At 35.6% G+C, this 17,952-nt stretch overlaps 1 protein-coding gene across 11 annotated transcripts in view; it reads right to left on the bottom strand.

The window, feature by feature from the left end:
- Positions 1 to 17,658, bottom strand: part of LOC306842724 (CUGBP Elav-like family member 4) — a gene marked incomplete at both ends in the record, with an annotated part of 141,639 nt that extends 123,981 nt beyond the window's left edge. For 6 of the 11 annotated variants that reach the window (XM_079373747.1, XM_079373750.1, XM_079373751.1 and 3 more), the window contains one exon: positions 17,463 to 17,607. In XM_079373747.1, coding sequence (XP_079229873.1) covers positions 17,463 to 17,607 — 145 coding nt within the window. Of the gene's footprint in view, positions 1 to 17,462 lie in introns of all 11 variants that reach the window. The other 5 variants (XM_079373752.1, XM_079373754.1, XM_079373757.1 and 2 more) reach the window with 1 other exon arrangement.
- Positions 17,659 to 17,952: the final 294 nt, after the last annotated feature.

The following is a 17,952-nucleotide window of genomic DNA, read 5'->3' as shown; positions in this document are numbered from 1 at the left end:
GAAGTTGTTCGGCTCAATGAGTTCTATATGTGTACCGAGTTTCATATGAATACGTGCAAGTATGTGTGAGCTATACATCAAGCTTTCTGACAATTTTCCAGGGGGCGCCGTAGAGCCCCTGTGCCACGCCCGGGTCCCAGCCTCAGCGGCGTCCTAATGGCCGCAGGTTCCAACGTGCGTGCCAATTTTCGAGAGTTTTCGGGCACGTTAAGGCCCCCAAAAGTGCCCGGATGATTGAAATAAAAAATAAAAAAAAAATAAAAAATATAGCTGCAAGCAGCGATGACGGGCCCAAGCCGTCAGCATACGCCACCCCGGTGGCATCGATAAAACGGTGCCCAGCGAGCACACGCATCACAGTAACCCTCTGGCAGTTTGGTTTTAAGGGATACGGCAATTAAAGAGTTAATCCAAACCATCAACTCTGTGAAACACACACACACACAGAACAACATATAAAACTTTAAATTCTGTGAAAATATATTTTTCATTGGTAGTTCATGTTAGTTAATGCATTTACTAATGCTAACAAATGAGAAATTATTATAGTTACCAAAAGGTTTTAATGATTTATAAGAATTTTTTAATGATTTATTTTTCCATTAACTAACATGAATAATTTTTTCTAACACAAATGAATAAAGTAAAAAATATATTGTTAATATTTAATGTTATTTGTGAATTAACCAATGTTAAAAAACATTATTTAACTGTTGTTAGTTAACATCATTAATAAATATATACCATTTAATGTTGATCAAAATCAATTCCAAAATGTGTTAATATATTTTTAAATTTTAAAGTTTTATTTTTTGAACATGACTATTTTTCTAATATTAAAAATATTTTGTTCATCGCTAGTTCATTGTAAGTTCATACTATCAATGAAGAATTAACATGCTGTAAAAATATATTTTTCATTGTTAGTTCACGTTAATTAATGCATTTCCTAATGTTAAGAAATGAGACCTTATTATAAAGTGTTATCAAAATCTTTAATGATTTATAAGCATTTTTTTAAGATTTTAAAAAACAGACCCTCTCTCTCTCTTTCTCTCTCTCACCCAGCTCCTCAATCCACACAGTCACTCACACAGTCACTCACAGCCCACCCCACCCCACCCCTCACTCAGATGCAGTGACAGGAGCTCTCACTCAGATGCATTGAAACAGCTCTCTGATAGTTTTTAAATTTTCTCCTCTGCATAGTGTATTGCAAATTCATGAAATTAATCACATATCCTCAGACTGTATTGTTCTGTGTATGTAATGTTTTATGAAGTGGTTGGAAGCTGTTCTTAAAAGATAAAAAAAAAAAAAAAAGTTTTCTCTTTTTTACTGTAACTTTAATAAATTGCCATTAAATCATCGTTCAAGATATCCTAAATCCGTCCGCAATTTAGCATCTTCAGTATTTTGGCATCATGAGAAAAAATGTTTGGTGTGATTTCCGTGTTTTTGCTTTGAGGAGTATTAATTTGTTTACAGCCCGTTTTTAAAAAAAACCCACATTAAAATAAATATAGCCGACTTCCTGTTGGTCGTAGCTAATGACTGTAAATTAGAAAGTTGTCCGGATTAATTAGAACAATTTATGTACCGAGTTTGGTGTCTGTAGCTATCATTATATATATAATCATTAATAATTATATACCATTTAATGTTGATCAATATTAATTCCAAAATGTGTTAATATATTATTAAATTTTAAAGTTTATCTTTTGAACATGATTATTTTTCTAACATTAAAAAGATTAATAAATGCTTTTAAAAAAATTGTTCTTTGTTAGTTCATACTATCATGGAAGAATTAACATGCTGTAAAAATATATTTTTCATTGTTAGTTCACGTTAATTAATGCATTTCCTAATGTTAAGAATTGAGACCTTATTATAAAGTGTTATCAAAATCTTTAATGATTTATAAGCATTTTTTAAAGATTTAAAAAAACAGACCCTCTCTCTCTCTCTTTCTCTCTCTCACCCACTGGCTCAATCCACACAGTCACTCACACAGTCACTCACAGCCCACCCCACCCCACCCCTCACTCAGATGCAGTGACAGGAGCTCTCACTCAGAAGCAGTATATCAACTCTCTGATAGTTTTTTAATTTTCTCCTCTGCATAGTGTATTGTAAATTCATGAAATTAATCACATATCCTCACACTGTATTGTTCTGTGTATGTAATTTTTTATGAAGTGTTTGGAAGCTGCTCTTAAAAGATAAAAAAAAAAAAAAATCTATTTTTTACTGTAACTTTAATAAATTGCCATTAAATCATCGTTCAAGATATCCTAAATCCGTCCGCAATTTAGCATCTTCAGTATTTTGGCATCATGATAAAAAATGTTTGGTGTGATTTCCGTGTTTCTGCTTGGAGGAGTATTAATTTGTTTACAGCCCGTTTTTTTAAAAAACCCACATTAAAATAAATATAGCCGACTTCCTGTTGGTCGTAGCTAATGACTGTAAATTAGAAAGTTGTCCGGATTAATAAGAACAATTTATGTACCGAGTTTGGTGTCTGTAGCTAAAACTAACCCCCCCATTTTTGACAAAAGGTGGCGCTATAGAGTGCCTCTTCCACGCCCGTTTATGAGCTTTTTCCAGTGTCTAACTATCATTAATACTGATATGTGTGTTGAGTTTCATGACATTCTAAACATGTTATCTGCCTCAAAATCACCAGAAACGAATTTTCAACTTTGACACGTTGCCATGGTAACATAATTTTAGATATCAATATTCCTTTCACAGTTTTACATCGGCCGTGTTTTGACATTATTCTGGTGAAGTTTGAAGCAAATCGAGTAAAAATAAGATGCTGAATTCAAAGCATTTTGAAAACGACACACTTCCTGCAGCCAGTTGGTGGCGCTATAACTTTCAGTCATAATAGTCACATCTATCCGATCGGCATCATACAACGAACAAATCACTGAAGTTTGATCTACATCATACAATGTATGTGGACGTTATTAGGCATTTCCTGGGTCTCATTTTTCGCCATAACTTCATCGCCTCGCCACGGGCAAACCGTTCGACATATCAAAAATATCTTCGCAATTTAGCGTCCCCAATGTCTTGAGATCATGTTCACCGAGTTTGGTGGCAATCGTATGGAAATCCTCAGAGGAGTATATCAAATTCCAGAGCATGCGCTTTTTAAACAGCCCTGAATAGCCGACTTCCTGTTGGGCGGAGCCTAAAACATGCAGCGTGAAAGTTGTTCAGCTCAATGAGTTCTATATGTGTACCAAGTTTCATATGAATACGTGCAAGTATGTGTGAGCTATACATCAAGCTTTCTGACAATTTTGCAGGGGGCGCCGTAGAGCCCCTGTGCCACGCCCGGGTCCCAGCCTCAGCGGCGTCCTAATGGCCGCAGGTTCCAACGTGCGTGCCAATTTTCAAGAGTTTTCGGGCACGTTAAGGCCCCCAAAAGTACCCGGATAGTCGAAATAAAAAAAAAAAAAAAAAAAAAAAAAAATAATCCTTAGGGGAACAATAGGGCCCTGCGCCTTACTGGCTTGGGCCCTAATAAAAAAAATAAAAAAATATAGCTGCGAGCAGCGATGACGGGCCCAAGCCGTCAGCATACGCCACCCCGGTGGCATCGATAAAACGGTGCCCAGCGAGCACAAGCATCACAGTAACCCTCTGGCAGTTTGGTTTTAAGGGATACGGCAATTAAAGGGTTAATCCAAACCATCAACTCTGTGAAACACACACACACAGAACAACATATAAAACTTTAAATTCTGTGAAAATATATTTTTCATTGGTAGTTGATGTTAGTTAATGCATTTACTAATGCTAACAAATGAGAAATTATTATAGTTACCAAAGGTTTTAATGATTTATTTTTCCATTAACTAACATGAATAATTTTTTCTAACACAAATGAATAAAGTAAAAAATATATTGTTAATATTTAATGTTATTTGTGCATTCACCAATGTTAAAAAACAACATTATTTAAACTGTTGTTAGTTAACATCATTAATAAATATATACCATTTAATGTTGATCAAAATCAATTCCAAAATGTGTTAATATATTATTACATTTTAAAGTTTTATCTTTTGAACATGACTATTTTTCTAATATTAAAAATATTTTGTTCATTGTTAGTTCATTGTAAGTTCATACTATCAATGAAGAATTAACATGCTGTAAAAAATATATTTTTCATTGTTAGTTCATGTTAATTAATGCATTCCCTACTGTTAACAAATGAGACTTAATTATAAAGTGTTATCAAAACCTTTAATGCTTTATAAGCATTTTTTAAGGATTTTATTGAGAAGTTTAAACAGACCCTCTCTCTCTCTCTCTCTCTCTTTCTCTCTCTCTCTCTCTCTCTCTCCCCCTCCACACTCACTGAACTCACACAGTCAGTCACCCACCGCACACATTAGGAGCGCAGTGACAGCAGATCTCTGATAGTTTTAATTTTCTGCTCTCCATAGTGTATTGTAAATTCATGAAATTAATCACATATCCTCAGACGGTCTTGTTCTGTGTATGTAATTTTTTATGAAGTGTTTGGAAGCTGCTCTTTAAAGATAAAAAAAAAAAAAAAGTGTTCTTTTTTTACTGTAACTTTAATAAATTGCCATTAAATCACCGTTCAAGATATCCTAAATCGGTCCGCAATGAAGCATCTTCAGTATCTTGGAAGCATGTGAAAAAATGTTTGGTGTGAATTTTTGGTTTCTGCTTGAAGGAGTATGAATTTGTTTACAGCCCGTTTAAAAAAAAAAAAAACGCATTAAAAAAAAATAGCCGATTTCCTGTTGGTCGTAGCTAATGACTGTAAATTAGAAAGTTGTCCGGATTAATAAGAACAATTTATGTACCGAGTTTGGTGTCTGTAGCTATCATTATATATATATATATAATCATTAATAATTATATACCATTTAATGTTGATCAATATTAATCCAAAATGTGTTTATATATTATTAAATTTTAAAGTTTATCTTTAGAACATGACTATTTTTCTAACATTAAAAAGATTAATAAATGCTTTAAAAAAATTGTTCTTTGTTAGTTCATACTATCATGGAAGAATTAACATGCTGTAAAAATATATTTTTCATTGTTAGTTCACGTTAATTAATGCATTTCCTAATGTTAAGAATTGAGACCTTATTATAAAGTGTTATCAAAATCTTTAATGATTTATAAGCATTTTTTAAAGATTTTAAAAAACAGACCCTCTCTCTCTTTCTCTCTCTCACCCACTGCCTCAATCCACACAGTCACTCACACAGTCACTCACACCCCACCCCCACCCCCACCCCTCACTCAGCTGCAGGCTGACAGGAGCTCTCACTCAGAGGCAGGCTGGCAGGGAGCTCTAACTCAAAAGCAGCTCTGATAGTTTTTTAATTTTCTCCTCTGCATAGTGTATTGTAAATTCATGAAATTAATCACATATCCTCAGACTGTATTGTTCTGTGTATGTAATTTTTTATGAAGTGTTTGGAAGCTGCTCTTAAAAGATAAAAAAAAAAAAAAATTATCTTTTTTACTGTAACTTTAATAAATTGCCATTAAATCATCGTTCAAGATATCCTAAATCCGTCCGCAATTTAGCATCTTCAGTATTTTGGCATCATGATAAAAAATGTTTGGTGTGATTTCCGTGTTTCTGCTTGGAGGAGTATTAATTTGTTTACAGCCCGTTTTTAAAAAAAACCCACATTAAAATAAATATAGCCGACTTCCTGTTGGTCGTAGCTAATGACTGTAAATTAGAAAGTTGTCCGGATTAATTAGAACAATTTATGTACCGAGTTTGGGGTCTGTAGCTAAAACTAACCCCCTCATTTTTGACAAAAGGTGGCGCTATAGAGTGCCTCTTCCACGCCCGTTTATGAGCTTTTTCCAGTGTCTAACTATCATTAATACTGATATGTGTGTTGAGTTTCATGACATTCTAAACATGTTATCTGCCTCAAAATCACCAGAAACGAATTTTCAACTTTGACACGTTGCCATGGCAACATAATTTTAGATATCAATATTCCCTTCACAGTTTTACATCGGCCGTGTTTTGACATTATTCTGGTGAAGTTTGAAGCAAATCGAGTAAAAATAAGATGCTGAATTCAAAGCATTTTGAAAACGACACACTTCCTGCAGCCAGTTGGTGGCGCTATAACTTTCAGTCATAATAGTCACATCTATCCGATCGGCATCATACAACGAACAAATCACTGGAGTTTGATCTACATCATACAATGTATGTGGACGTTATTAGGCATTTCCTGGGTCTCATTTTTCGCCATAACTTCATCGCCTCGCCACGGGCAAACCGTTCGACATATCAAAAATATCTTCGCAATTTAGCATCCCCAATGTCTTGAGATCATGTTCACCGAGTTTGGTGGCAATCGTATGGAAATCCTCAGAGGAGTATATCAAATTCCAGAACATGCGCTTTTTAAACAGCCCTGAATAGCCGACTTCCTGTTGGGCGGAGCCTATGAAATGCTGCACGGAAGTTGTTCGGCTCAATGAGTTCTATATGTGTACCGAGTTTCATATGAATACGTGCAAGTATGTGTGAGCTATACATCAAGCTTTCTGACAATTTTCCAGGGGGCGCCGTAGAGCCCCTGTGCCCCGCCCGGGTCCCAGCCTCAGCCGCGTCCTAATGGCCGCAGGTTCCAACGTGCGTGCCAATTTTCAAGAGTTTTCGGGCACGTTAAGGCCCCCAAAAGTACCCGGATAGTCGAAATAAAAAATAATAAAAAAAAAAATAATAATCCTTAGAAGAACAATAGGGCCCTGCGCCTTACTGGCTTGGGCCCTAATAAATATAGCTGCGAGCAGCGATGACGGGCCCAAGCCGTCAGCATACGCCATCCCGGTGGCATCGATAAAACGGTGCCCAGCGAGCACAAGCATCACAGTAACCCTCTGGCAGTTTGGTTTTAAGGGATACGGCAATTAAAGGGTTATTCCAAACCATCAACTCTGTGAAACACACACACACAGAACAACATATAAAACTTTAAATTCTGTGAAAATATATTTTTCATTGGTAGTTGATGTTAGTTAATGCATTTACTAATGCTAACAAATGAGAAATTATTATAGTTACCAAAGGTTTTAATGATTTATAAGCATTTTTTAATGATTTATTTTTCCATTAACTAACATGAATAATTTATTCTAACACAAATGAATAAAGTAAAACATATATTGTTAATATTTAATGTTATTTGTGAATTAACCAATGTTAAAAACAACATTATTTAACTGTTGTTAATTTACATCATTAATAAATATATACCATTTAATGTTTATCAAAATCAATTCCAAAATGTGTTAATATATTATTACATTTTAAAGTTTTATCTTTTGAACATGACTATTTTTCTAATATTAAAAATATTTTGTTCATTGTAAGTTCATTGTAAGTTCATACTATCAATGAAGAATTAACATGCTGTAAAAAATATATTTTTCATTGTTAGTTCATGTTAATTAATGCATTCCCTACTGTTAACAAAAGAGACTTAATTATAAAGTGTTATCAAAACCTTTAATGCTTTATAAGCATTTTTTAAGGATTTTATTGAGAAGTTTAAACAGACCCTCTCTCTCTCTCTCTCTCTCTCTCTCTCTCTCCCCCTCCACACTCACTGAACTCACACAGTCAGTCACCCACCCAGTCACCCACCGCACACATTAGAAGCACAGAGACAGGAGAACTCTGATAGTTTTAATTTTCTGCTCTCCATAGTGTATTGTAAATTCATGAAATTAATCACATATCTCAGACTGTCTTGTTCTGTGTATGTAATTTTTTATGAAGTGTTTGGAAGCTGCTCTTTAAAGATAAAAAAAAAAAGTGTTCTTTTTTACTGTAACTTTAATAAATTGCCATTAAATCACCGTTCAAGATATCCTAAATCAGTCCGCAATGTAGCATCTTCAGTATCTTGGAAGCATGTGAAAAAATGTTTGGTGTGAATTTTTGGTTTCTGCTTGAAGGAGTATGAATTTGTTTACAGCCCGTTTAAAAAAAAAAAAAACACATAAAAAAAAAAAATAGCCGATTTCCTGTTGGTCGTAGCTAATGACTGTAAATTAGAAAGTTGTCCGGATTAATAAGAACAATTTATGTACCGAGTTTGGTGTCTGTAGCTATCATTATATATATATATATATATATAATCATTAATAATTATATACCATTTAATGTTGATCAATATTAATTCCAAAATGTGTTTATATATTATTACATTTTAAAGTTTATCTTTTGAACATGACTAATTTTCTAACATTAAAAAGATTAATAAATGCTTTAAAAAAATTGTTCTTTGTTAGTTCATACTATCATGGAAGAATTAACATGCTGTAAAAATATATTTTTCATTGTTAGTTCACGTTAATTAATGCATTTCCTAATGTTAAGAATTGAGACCTTATTATAAAGTGTTATCAAAATCTTTAATGATTTATAAGCATTTTTTAAAGATTTAAAAAAACAGACCCTCTCTCTCTCTTTCTCTCTCTCACCCACTGGCTCAATCCACACAGTCACTCACACAGTCACTCACACCCCACCCCACCCCCACCCCTCACTCAGCTGCAGGCTGACAGGGATCTCTCACTCAGAAGCAGTCTAAGTCTAACTCTCTGATAGTTTTCAAATTTTCTCCTCTGCATAGTGTATTGTAAATTCATAAAATTAATCACATATCCTCAGACTGTATTGTTCTGTGTATGTAATTTTTTATGAAGTGTTTGGAAGCTGCTCTTAAAAGATAAAAAAAAAAAAGAAATGATCTTTTTTACTGTAACTTTAATAAATTGCCATTAAATCATCGTTCAAGATATCCTAAATCCGTCCGCAATTTAGCATCTTCAGTATTTTGGCATCATGATAAAAAATGTTTGGTGTGATTTCCGTGTTTCTGCTTGGAGGAGTATTAATTTGTTTACAGCCCGTTTTAAAAAAAAACCCACATTAAAATAAATATAGCCGACTTCCTGTTGGTCGTAGCTAATGACTGTAAATTAGAAAGTTGTCCGGATTAATTAGAACAATTTATGTACCGAGTTTGGGGTCTGTAGCTAAAACTAACCCCCTCATTTTTGACAAAAGGTGGCGCTATAGAGTGCCTCTTCCACGCCCGTATATGAGCTTTTTCCAGTGTCTAACTATCATTAATACTCATATGTGTGTTGAGTTTCATGACATTCTAAACATGTTATCTGCCTCAAAATCACCAGAAACGAATTTTCAACTTTGACACGTTGCCATGGCAACATAATTTTAGATATCAATCTTCCCTTCACAGTTTTACATCGGCCGTGTTTTGACATTATTCTGGTGAAGTTTGAAGCAAATCGAGGTAAAAGAAGATGCTGAATTCAAAGCATTTTGAAAACGACACACTTCCTGCAGCCAGTTGGTGGCGCTATAACTTTCAGTCATAATAGTCACATCTATCCGATCGGCATCATACAAAGAACAAATCACTGAAGTTTGATCTACATCATACAATGTATGTGGACGTTATTAGGCATTTCCTGGGTCTCATTTTTCGCCATAACTTCATCGCCTCGCCACGGGCAAACCGTTCGACATATCAAAAATATCTTCGCAATTTAGCGTCCCCAATGTCCTGAGATCATGTTCACCGAGTTTGGTGGCAATCGTATGGAAATCCTCAGAGGAGTATATCAAATTCCAGAGCATGCGCTTTTTAAACAGCCCTGAATAGCCGACTTCCTGTTGGGCGGAGCCTAAGACATGCTGCGTGAAAGTTGTTCAGCTCAATGAGTTCTATATGTGTACCGAGTTTCATATGAATACGTGCAAGTATGTGTGAGCTATACATCAAGCTTTCTGACAATTTTCCAGGGGGCGCCGTAGAGCCCCTGTGCCACGCCCGGGTCCCAGCCTCAGCGGCGTCCTAATGGCCGCAGGTTCCAATGTGCGTGCCAATTTTCGAGAGTTTTCGGGCACGTTAAGGCCCCCAAAAGTGCCCGGATGATTGAAATAAAAAAAAAAAAAAAAAAAAAAAAAAATAAATAAATAAATAAATATAGCTGCGAGCAGCGATGACGGGCCCAAGCCGTCAGCATACGCCACCCCGGTGGCATCGATAAAACGGTGCCCAGCGAGCACAAGCATCACAGTAACCCTCTGGCAGTTTGGTTTTAAGGGATGCGGCAATTAAAGGGTTAATCCAAACCATCAACTCTGTGAAACACACACACACAGAACAACATATAAAACTTTAAATTCTGTGAAAATATATTTTTCATTGGTAGTTGATGTTAGTTAATGCATTTACTAATGCTAACAAATGAGAAATTATTATAGTTACCAAAGGTTTTAATGATTTATTTTTCCATTAACTAACATGAATAATTTTTTCTAACACAAATGAATAAAGTAAAAAATATATTGTTAATATTTAATGTTATTTGTGCATTCACCAATGTTAAAAAACAACATTATTTAACTGTTGTTAGTTAACATCATTAATAAATATATACCATTTAATGTTGATCAAAATCAATTCCAAAATGTGTTAATATATTATTACATTTTAAAGTTTTATCTTTTGAACATGACTATTTTTCTAATATTAAAAATATTTTGTTCATTGTTAGTTCATTGTAAGTTCATACTATCAATGAAGAATTAACATGCTGTAAAAAATATATTTTTCATTGTTAGTTCATGTTAATTAATGCATTCCCTACTGTTAACAAATGAGACTTAATTATAAAGTGTTATCAAAACCTTTAATGCTTTATAAGCATTTTTTAAGGATTTTATTGAGAAGTTTAAACAGACCCTCTCTCTCTCTCTCTCTCTCTTTCTCTCTCTCTCTCTCTCTCTCCCCCTCCACACTCACTGAACTCACACAGTCAGTCACCCACCGCACACATTAGGAGCGCAGTGACAGCAGATCTCTGATAGTTTTAATTTTCTGCTCTCCATAGTGTATTGTAAATTCATGAAATTAATCACATATCCTCAGACGGTCTTGTTCTGTGTATGTAATTTTTTATGAAGTGTTTGGAAGCTGCTCTTTAAAGATAAAAAAAAAAAAAAGTGTTCTTTTTTTACTGTAACTTTAATAAATTGCCATTAAATCACCGTTCAAGATATCCTAAATCGGTCCGCAATGAAGCATCTTCAGTATCTTGGAAGCATGTGAAAAAATGTTTGGTGTGAATTTTTGGTTTCTGCTTGAAGGAGTATGAATTTGTTTACAGCCCGTTTAAAAAAAAAAAAAACGCATTAAAAAAAAATAGCCGATTTCCTGTTGGTCGTAGCTAATGACTGTAAATTAGAAAGTTGTCCGGATTAATAAGAACAATTTATGTACCGAGTTTGGTGTCTGTAGCTATCATTATATATATATATAATCATTAATAATTATATACCATTTAATGTTGATCAATATTAATCCAAAATGTGTTTATATATTATTAAATTTTAAAGTTTATCTTTAGAACATGACTATTTTTCTAACATTAAAAAGATTAATAAATGCTTTAAAAAAATTGTTCTTTGTTAGTTCATACTATCATGGAAGAATTAACATGCTGTAAAAATATATTTTTCATTGTTAGTTCACGTTAATTAATGCATTTCCTAATGTTAAGAATTGAGACCTTATTATAAAGTGTTATCAAAATCTTTAATGATTTATAAGCATTTTTTAAAGATTTTAAAAAACAGACCCTCTCTCTCTTTCTCTCTCTCACCCACTGCCTCAATCCACACAGTCACTCACACAGTCACTCACACCCCACCCCCACCCCTCACTCAGCTGCAGGCTGACAGGACCTCTCACTCAGAGGCAGGCTGGCAGGGAGCTCTAACTCAAAAGCAGCTCTGATAGTTTTTTAATTTTCTCCTCTGCATAGTGTATTGTAAATTCATGAAATTAATCACATATCCTCAGACTGTATTGTTCTGTGTATGTAATTTTTTATGAAGTGTTTGGAAGCTGCTCTTAAAAGATAAAAAAAAAAAAATTATCTTTTTTACTGTAACTTTAATAAATTGCCATTAAATCATCGTTCAAGATATCCTAAATCCGTCCGCAATTTAGCATCTTCAGTATTTTGGCATCATGATAAAAAATGTTTGGTGTGATTTCCGTGTTTCTGCTTGGAGGAGTATTAATTTGTTTACAGCCCGTTTTTAAAAAAAACCCACATTAAAATAAATATAGCCGACTTCCTGTTGGTCGTAGCTAATGACTGTAAATTAGAAAGTTGTCCGGATTAATTAGAACAATTTATGTACCGAGTTTGGGGTCTGTAGCTAAAACTAACCCCCTCATTTTTGACAAAAGGTGGCGCTATAGAGTGCCTCTTCCACGCCCGTTTATGAGCTTTTTCCAGTGTCTAACTATCATTAATACTCATATGTGTGTTGAGTTTCATGACATTCTAAACATGTTATCTGCCTCAAAATCACCAGAAACGAATTTTCAACTTTGACACGTTGCCATGGCAACATAATTTTAGATATCAATATTCCCTTCACAGTTTTACATCGGCCGTGTTTTGACATTATTCTGGTGAAGTTTGAAGCAAATCGAGTAAAAATAAGATGCTGAATTCAAAGCATTTTGAAAATGACACACTTCCTGCAGCCAGTTGGTGGCGCTATAACTTTCAGTCATAATAGTCACATCTATCCGATCGGCATCATACAACGAACAAATCACTGGAGTTTGATCTACATCATACAATGTATGTGGACGTTATTAGGCATTTCCTGGGTCTCATTTTTCGCCATAACTTCATCGCCTCGCCACGGGCAAACCGTTCGACATATCAAAAATATCTTCGCAATTTAGCATCCCCAATGTCTTGAGATCATGTTCACCGAGTTTGGTGGCAATCGTATGGAAATCCTCAGAGGAGTATATCAAATTCCAGAACATGCGCTTTTTAAACAGCCCTGAATAGCCGACTTCCTGTTGGGCGGAGCCTATGAAATGCTGCACGGAAGTTGTTCGGCTCAATGAGTTCTATATGTGTACCGAGTTTCATATGAATACGTGCAAGTATGTGTGAGCTATACATCAAGCTTTCTGACAATTTTCCAGGGGGCGCCGTAGAGCCCCTGTGCCCCGCCCGGGTCCCAGCCTCAGCCGCGTCCTAATGGCCGCAGGTTCCAACGTGCGTGCCAATTTTCAAGAGTTTTCGGGCACGTTAAGGCCCCCAAAAGTACCCGGATAGTCGAAATAAAAAATAATAAAAAAAAAAATAATAATCCTTAGAAGAACAATAGGGCCCTGCGCCTTACTGGCTTGGGCCCTAATAATCCTTAGAAGAACAATAGGGCCCTGCGCCTTACTGGCTTGGGCCCTAATAATAATCCTTAGAAGAACAATAGGGCCCTGCGCCTTACTGGCTTGGGCCCTAATAATAATCCTTAGAAGAACAATAGGGCCCTGCGCCTTACTGGCTTGGGCCCTAATAATAATCCTTAGAAGAACAATAGGGCCCTGCGCCTTACTGGCTTGGGCCCTAATAATAATCCTTAGAAGAACAATAGGGCCCTGCGCCTTACTGGCTTGGGCCCTAATAAACAAGTGTATAGTGTAATACTTTTTTCATTTTACATCTAAACATAAGCATTCAAGTAAGAAAAACAAATAGTAAAATGTAAAAATCACTTAAGTGCGTTTATAACAAATAAATTGATAAAAACTACAAAAGCAGTTCAATCAGGGGCAGCGAGTGATTTTCTTTTATCGCGTGATTAACATTAATGCGACAGATGGCTTGTATTAACAGTACAATGCACAGATCTAATATAATGTTACACATCGATGTTTTATATAAATAAATGGCTGTTGCTATTTAAGATTTGAGTGTTTACATAATCAGTTTTATGTTATTTTGAGTTGGAGGGGGGGCACCATAGGGATTTGGCCTGAGGCGTAGAAACGGCCCTGTATATAATGTCTAGTCGAGATCTAACAGCACTTTCTCCTTCATGACCTGAGCATCACACACACACACACACACACACACACACAGACAGTAAAACTCCAACACAATCTAAATGCAAACAGACTGACGATGAGAAAGTGCTGATCCAGGAGTCCAGCGGAAGCAGAACAAGTTAAATAACATTATGTAAGAGCAGCAGGACCTGACACTGCCCAAGCCATCAAACACAACTCACCACAAACCATCCAAATCTCTACAGATACAGTGAGTTCTTCAGAGAGACACACTTCAAAATGTCTGAATGTCATTATGTAGATTGCACAAGCTTAATATTTGTATGTTTGGTTTGATTTCAATCATGCAATGACATTCAGATATTCATCTTTAAGTGTGATTTAACCCTATAAATCCTACTAAATTATCACCATGATCAAACTTTGCTGTTAAACCTGTCGCACACAATCTACTCCATGTCTTCTGTCGTCTGATTGTTAGTTTAGAGTTTTTATCATTATAGTGTAGTTGTATAAACGTCCAGCTTCAGCTGGTGCTTCGTGTGTCTTACTGCCATCAAATCTTGACTGATGTAGATCAAGTAAACATCAGAATAACTGCAGTCATATCTCCAGATGAACACTTACTGGACTGAAGCAGCTCAGCTTTACTTGATTCTCCATCAATCATTTTTTTTAGAAAAATCTGTGAGTCTCAAATCTGATCATCAGGATATTTTGAGGAACGTTTGTTTCCAGAAGCTTTACTTTCTCTGTTCCTCAGCGGAGGAATGATCTTCACAAGCCTCCAAAACATCTCACATCTTCTGAGGAGCGTTTATTTCTTCATCTCTCAATCAGCATTGCATTGCATTATATGTTTTTATTACTGGAGATATAGAGTGACGACTGATATTTATATCATTTAATGTAAGTATCTGCTGTACTGTTATAAAGATTCCACTGATTTACATTACAAGCATCAGAATTTCATCATATAAATATCAGCATCTGCAAATATAAGTGTCCCTGGAGAACAAAAGCAGTCATGAGTAGCACAGGTATATTTTTTACTTTTATGTCAAAAATCATTAGGATATTATGTAAAGATATTTTGTAAATTTCCTACCGTAAATATATCAAAACTTCATTTTTGATTAGTAATATGCATGGCTAAGAACTTCATTTGAACAACTTTAAAGGTGATTTTCTCAATATTTAGATTTTTTTGCTCCCTCAGATTCCAGATTTTCTAATAGTTATATCTCAGCCAAATATTGTCCGATCATAACAAACTATTCAGCTTTCAGATGATGTATAAATCTCAATTTCAAAACTTTGAGTTGTTTTTCTTACATATTCTCACTATATCAGAGTATATGAGCCATAAAACCTGATGAATCAAATACAATAAACTGTTCCTTTTCAAAGAATGTTATTTTCAGACTATTATTTCATATTTCAGACTTTACAGGGTTAAGTGAAGTCTTTTGAGGTCACTGCATACTGACTCTGCTGTTGCACACAAGTGAATGATGAAAGGAAACATCGCAGCGTCTCAGAGCTGAAGATTTGCCCCACAGGCCGCTGCAAAACAGCTCAAGCGGCACACAGACCGACGATGAGAGAGGTGTGAAGGGCACGGATGCCAGTGGCCGGTCAAACCAAATCAACAACACCCACAAGCACCGATCAGAACGAGCCGCCTGCGGTTTGCCACTTATAGAGACAAAAATGCATTACTGATGATGCATTTTAAATGTGCTAAGAGAAGGAAACAAAGGAGTTCCTCCTTGCATTTCAGCATGAAGTGATAAACTGCTGCTGATGTGGTTTTGTTTTTTAACTAGAACTCAGTGTATAACTCTCAGAGGGTTTCTTGAGGACACTGAACTGCTCCTCGTGTTATTGTCAGTGACGGCCGTATGTGTGTCAGCATCCCTCTCTGACTCTCCTCCGGCCTGTTAATGCAAACTAACAGCTTTAATGCTACACGTCTGGTCCGCTGGGAACCATCAGCACAAAACCTGCACAACAGTGATTACAGCGAGTGCAGCTGGAGATGGAGACTTTATAAAAGGCTAAATAAGAGCCTAATGGAAATATTCTGGCCTTTGCACTTGTAGATTATATAATGTCTGTATTATGCTGATGAAAGAAGAGGAAAATATGAGCGTGCACAAAGAACGAAGCCACATTAGTAATTCAAAAAAGCACCAAGATGTGAGATGCATTATTTAATAAATACAGATAGGCTTTGTGTTCTTGAATAACTACAGATTATTAGCTGAATGCATGCAAAATTAAATCAAATAATAATGCATTTGCATGCTTCAACACATTTTTTAATCATTTAGTCTAATTTCTGCCCAATGCAACCTTATTTTTTATTTCTTTATTTGCAGTTTTGCACAACATCACTCGTCTCTGTTTTACTCTCACATCAGGAGGACTTTCATTCTGTTTCATTTAGTACGGAGGAAAAATTCAAAGCAGTGACATTTAAAATAATTAAAATGTCTTTCCAGAGACAAAATACTTTCCAGACTAAAACACAATTTGATTTGATGTGAGACAAACAAAAAAGCAAAATGCTGTATACATGCCTGTGATAGAGAACCTCACATCCAGGGATATGAACGAGCAGAAGAGGTCATAAAGAAGAATTTTTCCCATGCAAAAGCCCAAAAAAGCTCCATCAGAACATCAAGAGACATGCTTCATGAAAATGGCTGAATGCTATTTGATCTGGGTTGCGTTTGCATTGATGCTGCTCTGATCCACAAACACACAAATAAAGCTTCTTACTGTAAAAAAAAAAAGTACCCTGCAATTCTTACCGTAAAGAGCTATTTCTGCTGGTGCTGTCTAACGATTAATCGCATCCAAAATAAAAGTTTTAATTTACATACCATATGTATGAGTACTGTGTATATTTATTATGTATATATAAATTCACACACATGCAGTATATATTTTGAAAATATTTACATGTATTTACATGCATATATTTATATTATAAATAAATATATTTCAATATAACATTTTTCGTAAATATATCCATGCGTGTGTGTATTTATATATACATAATAAATATACACAGTAAACAAACATATTATGTAAACAAAAACTTTTGAATGCTATTAATCATTTGACAGCACTAATTTCTACATAATTTAACCCATTAAAATAGTTTTGTTGGTATAAATAGATGTACATAGGTTAGATTAGCGATGTTAAATAATACTTTTGACTTGAATAAAACCATTTTTAGGTTAACAATTTTAGTTTTTAGTTTTTTTGGATATTAAAAAAGTTCCTCTTTTTTGTTTCAAACTGAAACCTTTATTTTTTTTTAATAGTGCAAGTGCACCAGCAGTTTTATGAGCATGCACGATGCCACTTGTAAGGTTCTTCACATGGATCTTGAGAAGAGGGCGGATTTGCACGTGCTGATCTCACACACACAGGATCATTTATAGGAAGATAAAGTCCGACCTTTATGCATCCCGGTGAACCGGTCCTTGAGCACCGTGAGCTCGTAGATCTTTCCGAACTCCTCGAACAGAGGCTTGAGGTCTTTCTCCTCCAGGTTTCGCGGGATCTGACCGATGAAGAGCTTGATGGCATCGTGATCTTTCATCGGAATCGCGCTGTTGAGTCCGTTCATTCTACCGGAGCTGTTCGCGGTGCTGAAGCCATTCTCCGCCGTTATCGAGGCCATCTTTCTCCCTCCGGCTCTCTACCATCCACTCCTCCTCCTCTCTTTCTTTCTCTTCCTCTCCCTCTATCACTGCTGTACGCTCCTCTCTTGGTTTTCTTCTTCTTGCGTTTGCTCTCCTCAGGATTCTTTCACTTTCTCCATCTGTCTCTCTCCCCGCGTGTCAGCTGCCACTCTGACTCGTGACGTCAGACCGCGCCTTTTGAAGAGACCCGCGGCTCATTTGCATAACAATTCCGGGCCCGCCAATCACAGGGCGGCGTGAGT

Source organism: Barbus barbus, assembly GCF_936440315.1.
Source record: "Barbus barbus genome assembly, chromosome: 23".
NCBI classification, from domain to species: Eukaryota; Metazoa; Chordata; class Actinopteri; order Cypriniformes; family Cyprinidae; genus Barbus; species Barbus barbus.
This window is presented reverse-complemented; position numbering and strand designations above follow the sequence as displayed.